The sequence below is a fragment of the Cololabis saira genome, chromosome 8 (genome assembly GCF_033807715.1).
Source record: "Cololabis saira isolate AMF1-May2022 chromosome 8, fColSai1.1, whole genome shotgun sequence".
Classification (NCBI taxonomy): Eukaryota; Metazoa; Chordata; class Actinopteri; order Beloniformes; family Belonidae; genus Cololabis; species Cololabis saira.
In genome coordinates, this window is record NC_084594.1 from 12,763,704 (window position 1) to 12,776,042 (window position 12,339).

The following is a 12,339-nucleotide window of genomic DNA, read 5'->3' on the forward strand; positions in this document are numbered from 1 at the left end:
TTCTTATCAAAAACTCACCTCACAGTCTTCCTCATATTTCACGTTTTCAGCTAATTTCCACAGCATCGTGCCTGATGAAAACAAAGTTTCTCCGTCGCAAAGCCAACTCGACAGAAGAAAAGCAGCGTCGCCTCGAGTTAATCCAGGTGTGAGAAAAGAAAGCGCTTCCCGGGGATCATGAACGCGCTCGTTCCTCAGCTGCAGGCGCGGAAGTCAAACTTGGAAACGAGGGGTTGACAGCAGAACTGACCGAGCGACTGCTGACGACTGCAAACAAGCCTGTGAGTTTCCAGTTTCCGCTGCGAGAGAAAATGATCGTTTTCAAGCAATATTCTTTCTCGCCCTCTCCGGTCAATGTGCTCTGCAGTTCTGTTGCGAAAGTGGGCGAAACTGCTCCATAAGAAACTTGACTCCCTCTTATGGACGAAACAGCGATGTTCAGTCTTATTGGTCCAAAAATGAGCGCTGGACTGTATTTGAACAGCCACTGTGGCTGCGCGTCACCGTGCGTCGTGATGTCAGTGACAAGAAAAAGTGAAGATGTCGCTGATTGGCGGGGCCGTCGTCCAATCAGAGCTCCGTCCGTCTGTACGGCCTCTTTGCCTGAACGGCGTCACGAAATTAAAACCCATCAACTTCTAGGTCACATTTTGTGTGGCACACTCACTGTGGGAGACGTCTCACAGCCGAACAGATCTGTTTGACCGATTCTGCGTTTCTGGACCACGGGACTTTTTTTTTGTTGAACAGAACGTTCTGTCTCATGATTATAAACCGTCTTTAAACTTTAATCTGGTATTGTGGTAAAATGATTCCTCCAAACATTTTTTTCCCCGATCTGGGCATTTAAAAAAAAAAGAAAAATAATCTTGTTTTACAACCTTTTATAAATTTAAAACAATAAAACAGTTTGCACCAGAACAAAGTCTAATAAGTGTATGAATGCTTTCAGTGACATGCTGCAATAGGTCATCGAGAGCTGCTGCTTTAGTTATACCCTATAAAGATGATTTTCTCTTAGATTATATTATGTTACACTGTTGCCCATAAAGTTGGATTTTTGTATCTATTTTTTTTATTTTTTTGTGAAACGTTTTTATTCATATTATTTTGAATCGTGTCACAAGAAGATGTAAGAAATATTTTATTCCAACTTTATCTGCAACACTGGAGACCACAGAGGATTATCTTGCATGGGTTCCCATTTATATATTATTGGTAATGCACACACACACACACACACACACACACACACACACACACACACACACACACACACACACACACACACACACACACACACACACACACACACACACACGTATATATATATTTTTTTTCAGTCTTTTTTTAATTACATTTTCAAGACATCTATGTTTACATATTTATTGTCTATTCCTCACACACAAAGAAAATATGGTAAGAAGATTATATTTAGATTGCATGATTGGTAATTTTTTTTAGTAATTTCTTTTTAATAAACTACGTCAGCGACAAATAAATTAATCAACTAACCTGACAATAACATGTACACATCTTAAAACGAAAGAATATTCAGAATAAAATCACTATATGTCTGTATTTAGTATTTAGTGTGACAACCCTCAGATTCAAGTGCAAAATTTAACACTTTTCAAGGTCCCAAACAAATGTTTACAATCGTATCAATGAGGATTCATATTTAGGTTTAGGACAGCCGGGATTCTCTATTTCTTTTTTTGTCCCAATGAAACTTTAAAATAGCTATGGATATTTAAAACTTTGATAGGAATGTCATTGTAGTGTGCATATATGTATGTATATATATATATATATATATATATATATATATATATATATATATATATATATATATATATATATATATATATATATAATGAATGTACTATTTATAACAGTAGTGATAAACAGCTTTAAAAAAGTGAGCATAGCAACAGAAAATATTTTCTATTTAAATTATTTTATCAAGATAATGCATGCCTGTAGTGTGAATACCTAATAGGCCTATTCAAAAAAAGAAGAAGACGTTTTAAGGTTGTTGTTTCACAGTAGTCGTTAACTGCTCGTCTGAAACCGCAATGAGCCCCAGGGCTTTGCAGCATCCCTCCTCAAAAACATCTAAAGCTTAAAGACTCTCTTTTGTGACTTTATTTACATTTTGGTTGAGCTTTGCAGCATCCAAAACAGAGTTACTTTGATGACCATCCAGTTCCAAAGACAAAGGGTACTTTTCTTTCCTGCCTTCTGTCTTCTCTTTTCTTGTCTTTTTTGATGGACTGCATATGTATTTGCTTGTGCATAATACGTAACTAATTTTCACATTATGTATCTGCGTTATCACTCTGTGCTTCTGTTCTCCCTCAGTCAGTTATACGGGTATTTTATTACTTGACTTTGTAACATTTGACGTGTAATATACCTAACATTTAACCTAAAAGTCTAATGCACAGACATTTGTCTTCTAGGGTAACAGTCTGTGGCGTCAGTCCAGCCAAGCTGTGATGCTCGGGTGCGCATGGGAACCACGGGACGTGGACAACTGAGGATTATCTTCCTGCGCGTTTGTGAGGCCAAGCAGAAGCGAAATGCGCGATGATTAAATATCATCCCGAGTTAGAACAGGCACACAGCAAGCCTAAATAAAGTTAGTCACGCTTGGCCTGACTGTAATGTTTTGAACAGTCCTAATGCGCAGCTTGTCACTTTAATGACTGACGGCTGCGGGGACGACCAACTAAGTTGATTTTATGGAAAATTAATTAATTAACGTGTGTCCAAGAAAAAAAGGGAAAAGTCAAGGAGCGAGATTTGTATGAAGATTTGGCAACAAATAGATAACACAAAATTCAATGAAAAGTTGAGGAAAAAAAAACGAAGTTCACATTTTAAAAGTTCCCATAATGATAAGGTCAGTTAAGACTATTTTTATTAAGCTACCTGTATGGCATAAAATATGTTTGCATTAATTAAGTATATATATATATATATATATATATATATATATATATATATATATATATATATATATATATATATATATATATATATATATATATATATATATATATATATATATATATATACACACATATATATGCTATGTGTGTATATTGGACTTAAACTAAATGAAATGATTCTACTGCAGAAATCCTGAAGAACAGCTATCATAATAGAAATAGAAGATACCTCAATGTGACTTTCAATTTCAGTAAAAAAAAAAAAAAACATGTTTCATAATTAAGTAACTTCAAACCAAATAACTGGAAGTTTCAAGTGGGATAAAGCCGTGATCCCACTGACATTAATCGCGAGTTATTGAAACAACGCTGCAAGATTACAAACAGGTGATGGTGGCGGAAAGTAATAAAACAAACACGGGCTCAGCTACAAAAGCGATAAACGTAAAGCAGGTTCGCTGCAATTAAATCAACCGTAAGAGGAAAAACACACTCACCCTCCAGTCTATCCTGTCCAGCATAGACATCTGCAAGGCTCCGGTCGCAGCGATCCCACTGAGACGCGGAGTGAGTGAATCCATGCGAGCTCCACTCTGCACACTTCACCTGGCGACTGAGCTGTGCGCATGCGCAATTCGCTGTAATACACCTGAGTGCGGCGATAAAAGAATTCAGTTTCCCGGTGAAATCCATTATTTATTTGGTTCTGTTTAACTGGCAAATTACAATCTATTATGGTAATAGAAACAAAGAAACAAAGAAAAAAAAGCCACTTAAGAACTACATTATTGTTTTAAAATATTTAGTGCTGGTAAGACTTAATCGGTCACATGATTAAACATAATAATAATAGCCCCATCATATATAATATTAACAATAATATATATAAAAAAGATTTTTTTAAAAACAAGGTCATAGAGGCAGTAGTTAAAAAAAGATAGGGAAATTTCAAGATGAGGTAATTCCTCCCCCTAAACCACATTGCCCCAGGCTGACCTAAAGAATCTGCTTTCAAAAACCACAGAAGCTTTTTAAGGCCGAAGATGACTCTTGTTATCTGATCTCCCCAAAACTTCATCTTAAACTAATGAACACATCAAAGAGCGTTTGCTATGTGGCTGAGAATGTGGCTTCCAAGTTGTGTTCAGAGAAAAGGATCCTGCTGCTTTCTGAAGCAGCCTGACACCTGCCACAGAGCAGAGCCCTCTTTTATTTAATTATTATTATAATCATTTATTTGAAATACCAACACCCTCACCTGTGGGAAAAGATTGACGGAGTCAGTGCTGGAGAGCTCAGTGGGTTGAGTCTCCAATCTCATTAAAAACAACATATTCCCATCTAGTGGCTGGGAGACGAAATTACAATCCCGTCTGCAGTTGGAGTTGGAGATCCCTGGACTGCACTTCTCTGTACTACAGTGGATTTTTTTTGCTTCGTCGGGGTGAAAAATAATGCACTGATAAATATATGTACTAAATATGAAACATAATGTATTCATGTTTTATTGCATACAACGTCTGCAGGGACAAATGCTGGTATTGTGTATGTGGATGTAGCCAGTATCATTTGTGTGGTGTAACACAATCCAAATTGAATCTGAATTATGTTTACATATATTGATATAGTTCAAAAACAACTATCTTCATGGATCAATATTTAATAAATAAAATCATGTCTGATCTTTGAAAAGTTTGATAGGACATATTTGTTAATGTTGTTATATATAGGCTATGTTGTTTTAACAGATAATGCTTTTAACCCTGCAATTTCAAACACTACTATTGCATTTTTTAGTTTTTAAATTAATCAATTGACTTGTAAACCAAAGCTTTGATAGGTCCTTATACACAGGATATTTGTACAGTAAGTGCTGTGTGCGTTTTGCATCACACTGAATGAACAAAGATTGACCGAACATCAAAATACACAGGCACAAAATTTAGGTTAAGGTTTATTACTGCACTCCATAAACTTACCAGCATATTTCAGCCTGCAAATTTGATCAGGTCTTTAAACTTTTTTATTTTTGCATTAGTTCTTTTTTTATGTAATTAATATCAGAACTGGTTTTGTAGGAACATGCGTTCATGCATTTGTAGCATTAAGCAGCTGCAGATAAATATATTCCATTTGATCACAAAAATAATTCAATGACTTCTCCTCAATCAGAAGAGATGGATGGAAAGGATGCGTCAGATATTGAGTCATTTTGCTGCCAAATGAAATAGTAAAAGTTATCTTTGGTGCATGCTGAGAAACAGAAATGTCCCAAAGACACAAAACCAATTACTTCTAATGTCTTAACTAAGATTTTCAGGTTATACATCCATGTTTGTAGCAATACAAAACAGTTGTGTAAATGTGACGCACACTTTAATCTATTAAATTCACATATACAGCATGCACAGAGGCAGCAAAGCAAGTTTGTAATGCAAAATCATGCAAGTAATGCAATATTGAACACTTATTTATACAAACTGAAAGTACAGATCTTGAACATATTCTGTTGCTTTTTACACTGAAAGTTTGCGTAATTCCTGGAGTCTGTACAATATCATTAATCAGTGTTGGTCTTGGTACTCACATGCCACTGCCATGCATATTTTCAATGCTGCTCTGCCCAAAAATGCCTGAATAAAATGATTAAATCACCTCATCAGCTCGCCATGAAGAGCTGCACATGTCTGTTCATGACCAGTTAATTGGAAATGGGTGTGTTGGAACAAGAAACCATCTAAAAATATGCACCGCAGTATCTGAGGACCAGAATTGAGAAACATTGACTCAACCTTTCAAAATGAAAGGAACAGGTATTTTTATGAGAATACATTTGCCTCTCATACAGGCTGTGTAACGGCTGAGGCACTTTACAGGTGAAAGGGGTTGATGGAGGACAAAATACTTTTGTCTCGTGATAAATATCCGTTTCATTTGAAGGAGCATTTGATTACTTTAGGAAGTGTCTTCTAGTTTTTGTGGTCTCTTGTTCCAGGTCTTCTCTTGTAAGAACTGAGCGTCACTTGACGTTACTGGTACACATCAACAACACTGAAACAGTGGACATCATGGCAGAGCGACTAAGAGAGTTAATTAATGGACTCGGCTCCAGCAGACCCCAGTGACCCTGTATAGGATTAAGCAGATGTAAAAACGTGAATAATAAATAAATACTGAGTCACATTTTTTTTCATTCCTCTTTCCCCTTCGTGTGGTGTCACATGACCTGTTGATCTAAAAACAAACCAAACTCTCTGATGTCACACCAATGACTATATATTTACAATACAAAAGCCACAGAAACAGTATTGCTCAACTGTATTTGTCTGTTCATTCTTAATGTACACACAGGACAGAACAAGTTAACACTTTTGGCTCATGTGTAAAACGTTTACCAGCTTCTTAACAGAGTTGAGAAACGTGCGTGTTTGATTGATTTATGATTTTAAATTGTCCTAGGAGTGAGTGCAGAGGTGTCAAAAGTATTCACATTCATTACTCAGGTAGAAGTATAGATACTAGAGTTTAAAAATACTCCTGTAGAAGTTGAAGTATCAACTCAAGTTTTTTACTCGAGTAAAAGTATAAAAGTACTGGTTTCAAAACTACTTAAAGTATAAAAGTAAAAGTAATGTAACGGGGAAAAAAGCCATTAAGGACAAAAGCCATTGAAAATGAATGCATCTTAGTATAATGCAAATATATTAAAGAACCATATATGTGTACTATTGAGTATTAACATGTGTTTCAGAGAGCAGGAGATATGATGACTAGTTGCCTATAAGTATTGTAATGGTGCAAAAAGTCAAACTTCAGAGGCATGTTACTATTTATCCTAACCTTTATATGAATGTACATCCAAGTTTAGTTGCAGGAATCTGAGGGAACGGATGTAAGAACAAAACTGGACAAGAACATCTGAAACAACCACAACCAAATTCACTCTATCCGGATGGAGCAATTTAACTGGATAGTTTTTTTTTAAAGGCCGAAATGAAATAGAGTAAGGAGGCTGTTTTTCAAATGTAAGGAGTAAAAAGTACAGATAATTGCGTGAAAATGTAAGGAGTAAAAGTAAAAAGTCATCTGAAAAACAATTACTCCAGTGAAGTATAGATAACCAAAATTTCTACTTAAGTAAGGTAACAAAGTATTTGTACTTGGTTACTTGACACCTCTGAGTGAGTTTGAGCATGTTGTCCGCTTGTTTGTATTGTTTTTAACTATGTGGCCCTGATATGGAGTTGCCACATGTCCAGACACTCATCCAGTGACATTTGGAACAAACTCCAGCTCCCCTGATATTATTGATGTGATTCAACACAAGTAGCTGGTCAAATGAGTCAATTTGCCACATCAAAAGTGCACTCAGCACTTCCTGCTGATATAAGTCTAAAAGTTGTGGTAATAACAGTATAGTATCTGCCTGCACAGTAAGCACTGAGTCACGGTAGTGACCGTCATTCACCTTTTACCCATTACAATTTCAACCAAGGAAGATCGCTGTTGCATGACAAGCAAAATTAAGCTGAATTAAACAAGAAACCCAAAGCACCAAAAGACCGTCTGAAAGGATTAAAAAGACTCTAAGTGCAACAGGCAGAGCAGATGTTTTACTTTGCGTCTTAGTTTGTCTCTATTACAGAGGCTCGGGGAGCAGGAGAGCAGCTCCAGAGCCATATGAGCCTCCAGAGAGAGGACTACCGGTACGTTAGAGTGCTGCTGTCCCACAGCCTCCACCTCTACTCCACAGACCACACCGGTGGAGGTGAGTGCTCCATCTCTATATACAGATGCTAGTTTTCCTCTGCTTTACACTCTTCAGTTGGGCAGAAACATGACATCTCAGTTTGACTGACCCAACACAGGTGCATCCCATCAGTCTTAAGCTTGAGTTATGGTTCTGCGTCAAAACGACGCCGTGCCTACGGTGTAGGGTACGCGTCGACGCAGACCACACGCAGTCACTGACGCCGTCACTGACGTCGTCACTGACCTGCAACTCCTGAAAATTGTAACTACGCGTCGAGACGACGCAGACCACACGCAGACCGAGAGTGCTGTGATTGGTTCGCTTGGAAGCAACGCATTTCCGGTTTCCGGTTTGAAGCAGTCGTGAACTTTCAGCGCTCTTTTCTTCGTGTATGTCTGATTTTTTTTGTTTTGGTTTTTTGCACAATAGTTGTCTTTATCTCTTTGATTCACTGTGACCGGAAAAAGTCGGATAAACCATTCAGGAAAAGATTGCGAATTAGCGGTCACGGGGGGACTGCACCGCGGCGAAATGGAGTGACGGAGAAGTCCGAAGGGTTCACGGCGGAGTCACGGTGACAGCGTGTACTCTGCGTTGGGTTGACGCAGAACCGTAATTCAGGCTTAAGGCTGCAACTATCCTGTCTTGTGTTCTTTGTCTCTCAAGGGTCAATCTTGGGTCTCCCCAGAACCTGTTGAGGACATGCCGTCCCTGTGGCTCGTCCCTCCTGGTCTGTCTGTTTACAGTAGAATGAGGTGGCAGAGATGACGATGGCCCGGCTGAAGGACTTTTCATATATAACCTGGAGATGTGAGCTGCACGTGTGAACCACCCTTCCCACACACACACACACACACACTCAACACTAATGTATATGTTCTTCTTTCCTGCTTTTTTTCTTCTTCTTCCAAGTCCATTTTCAAATAAACATCTCCTGTCTGCACATCGTGTCACCTCACCTCCTGTGTAATTTCTGGTTTACATTTGTGCAGTCTGAACAGCACAACGATCCACCGACGCTGATAGCTGTATGGTCTGCAGTTGCCTTAAAGGGGACCTGCATGAAAAAACAAGTTTTTTCTTGCTTTAACATATATAAAGTGGTCTCCCCTCAGCCTGCCAACTCAGAAAAGGAGGAAAGCAACCAAATTCTGCAGTGTCTGCACAGCCGTCTGAATGAGCCGTCCAGTCTGATGTGGCTTCTATGAGCCGTTCAGATTCTGCTGATTTTCGTTACGTAACCAAAATGAAAACCACGTCCACAACTAAACACCGTGTCCTAACTGCATGCGAGCGTGACATTGGACGCTCTCTGTCCATCTCCCTCCAGCAGCTGCCACTTTATTGAGGTTTTTGTAGTGAAATGAGGAGGAATCATAGAGATAACTTCTCATTTCAACTAACTGGATCAGCCGTTCCTCATCCGTGACCGTTTCCTACAGCGCTTTCAACCGGCTTTCAACGCGAGCGACAGGAAGAAAATAGAAGCAGGGCGTCCGACAAATGTTCAGCTCAAAATGGCGTGCTGCGTCGCGCTGCGTCGCGCTGCGTCGCGCTGCGTCGCGCTGCGCTGTGTCGCTGCGGCCACTTAGGACAGTCCAATAGAAAATAAAGCAATGGAATTGATTTTGTCACTGACGCTCGCTCGGATCGCATGCAGTTAGGACACGGTGTAAGGCAGCCAATCAGCACAGAGCCTCATTATCATAGCCCCGCCCACTCAGAATCCCGCATAGATAATGAGGTTAGAGAATGGGAAGATAAAGACATGGCTCAGAGGCTGAATTTCTAATTTATTCAGCAAAAACAATCAAAAGCTTGTTTTTAAGACATTCAAGGCCTGTTTAAAATAGGTATTAGATGCCATAATAGGTTCCCTTTAAAGAACCCATACTAGCGTTTTTATGTGAGGGTTTGTCCACAGCTTCTATATTGGCCCCAGATACCAGAGAATAATCACGGTTAGCAAATCTGTGGAGCCAGCATGGATCCTGTGAACGATCTTGTACGCTCCACATATAAATATTGATTGGACTGGAAACACGACGACGTTACCTCGGCTATGTATGAATCCTCCGTTTAAACCTGTAGTGGGTCTGTGTGACTGGTTCCAGAGCTGACACAAGATACAGAGAATCTTCTAAAGATTACTTTAATGAAGAGCGTTGAATTAAAAACAACATTTAACTGTAAATTAAAAAGTAAACAGATTAAACATTTTTGAGAATCTGTGTAAAGTTTCTCTCTGTCTGCTCTGCCCAGCTGAAGGAGGGTCCTCCGTTTGGAGCCAGCTCCTGGTCCAGGTTTCTTCCCTCCTAAAGGGGAGTTTTCCTTGCCACTGTTTGGCTTAAGGTTTTTCTCCCACTAGGGGAGTTTTTACCTGCCATTGTTTATGTAATAGTTGCTTGGGGGTCATGTTCTGGGTCTCTGGAAAGCGCCTAAAAGACAACGTGTGCTGTAATAGATGCCATATAAATAAAATTTAATGAATTGAATTGCTGGAACAAGGTCTGTCCCACATGAATGAGTAAGGCATAGTCATGTATACAAGACCCAAAAGCTCTTTTAATGCCATCACTGTTTTAAATGAGTAAATTAATACTGCGCACTACTAGGGCTGGGCGATATATCAAGATTTTAATATATATCGATATATATTTTCAAACGCGATATGGTACGACACAATATCGTTTATATCGATTTAATTTTTTTTTTTTTTTATGATTTTGATATAGCTTATTTTGTGACAAATTGACTTGAATGTTTTATTTGAGATTTGCACAATGTTTGTTATTTGCACAACTGTCAACCTCAGTGGAAAAGTCTGCCTGTTACTGTCTACATTGTATTAATTGCACAGTGTATTTTAATTTAATTGTTATGCAGGAAAGGGAAATTTGTTTTATTTTATTCAAGAAGCATTTTTATTCCATATATGCAGGTAGTTTATTTTATATTTCATTTGTTTTATACATTTTGATATTGTGCAGACCTCTGTTAATAAATGTACCTGTGTGACATTTGGCACGAGGCTTTGTATTAAAACTGACTGTTTTTTTAAGGGTTTGCCTCAGAAAAAAATGAAGCTAACAGAGATGCTATGCTATAATACTTTGGGGGAATTATGGCACAGAAAAAATATCGATATATATCGAGTATCGCCATTCAGCTAGAAAATATCGAAATATGACTTTTGGTCCATATCGCCCAGCCCTACGCACTACTATGCACTAACCCTGTACTGGTCCTGGGGATCCACTGTCCTGCATGTTTTAGATTTTTCCCAGCTACATAACACCTGGCTCAAATTAATGGATTGTTAAACCGCCACAGACCGCGTGACAAACTTATCACTCATAAGAGACAAAATCAGACTTCAACACACTCTTCCACAGGTCAGTCAATAAAGTCCATCACATGACCACTCCCCAGTCCCTTGTCTGTCTGTCTTAGACAGACAACACTTATGGATCATCTTACGGTGTGTAAAACTCATCCATTCCGCTCCACTTCTGAGCGGAATGGATAAGAAGACATCAGAAAATCACATCATCATTTTGGCCGGGCTTCAAGACCTGCAGGAAAACAAACAATTACTGTTCACTGCATGGTCGGCTGTATATGCATCCCAAGACGAGAAGGCAGATGTTACCGTTGCTCCCCGGAGGAAATTAGATTAGATTGGATTAGTCCGACAATGAGGAAATTTCTGCTATTACAGCAGCAAGAGGAAAGAAAGAAAAGGATACCAAAATAGTAATAAGCAATATATACTATTCTTATTTTCTTTTAATTTTACATCATTGGAAATTTAAGATATACGTGATTGAAGTGTTGATATTGCACACAGATTAGTTAAACTGTTGTCTTAGTGAGTGTGTGGTGTACTGCTGGTTGTGGAAGGAAAGACTCATGATAATGTTCTTTTACACCCTTTGGGTGGAGCAGTCTGTCACTGAAGGAGCTCTCCGGTGCTTTTAAAGTGTCCTGCAGGGGGTAGAAGTCTCTCTTCATCAGGGATGACAGCTTATCAATCCTCCTTCTCTCTCCTTTACCACCTCCACTGGATCAAGGAGGCATCCCAGGACAGAGCTGGCCGTCTAGATCAGTTTATCACGTCTTCTTTTCTGTCAGCAATTGAGATGCTGCTCCCTCAGCAGTGCACGCCATAAAAGATGGCTGATGCCACCAGTGTCGTGGAAGGTCTTCAGGAGTTCCCTCTGAACTCCAAAAGACCTCGGTCTTCTGAGGGGACGGAGTCTGACCTTTCCTGGAAGTGCGTTTGTGTATGTGAGTCCAGTCCAGTTTATTGGTCAGGTGAACCAGGCACTTAGGTCTTGTTCTGGGTCTCTGGAAAGCACTGAGAGACAACTTCTGTTGTAATAGACGCTATATAAATAAAACTTAATTGAACTGAATTATGAGGAATTACAGACAATCAGATATGAGCAAATCCCAATGTAAGAAAATAGATACAACTGTCTGGACTCTGAAATGTAGAAGCATTTAGTACAAGTATCTCATGTTCATTTAGTAAACTACTCAATGTTCAACTAATTATCATTTAACATTTCACTGTTTCGAGTCTCCTAGACATTTTATAGTAAACTTGAGAAGCAACAAAATTCT

General features: G+C 38.9%; 1 protein-coding gene across 4 annotated transcripts in view; it reads right to left on the reverse strand.

Moving 5' to 3' along the window:
* tfap2c (transcription factor AP-2 gamma (activating enhancer binding protein 2 gamma)) overlaps positions 1-3,580 on the reverse strand; it is a 14,262-nt gene extending 10,682 nt beyond the window's left edge. For 2 of the 4 annotated variants that reach the window (XM_061726776.1, XM_061726774.1), the window contains exon 1: positions 3,455-3,580. In XM_061726776.1, the coding sequence (XP_061582760.1) occupies positions 3,455-3,538 (84 nt within the window). In that variant the 5' untranslated portion in view covers positions 3,539-3,580. Of the gene's footprint in view, positions 1-18; positions 431-3,454 lie in introns of those variants that run through there. The other 2 variants (XM_061726778.1, XM_061726775.1) reach the window with 1 other exon arrangement.
* Positions 3,581-12,339: the final 8,759 nt, after the last annotated feature.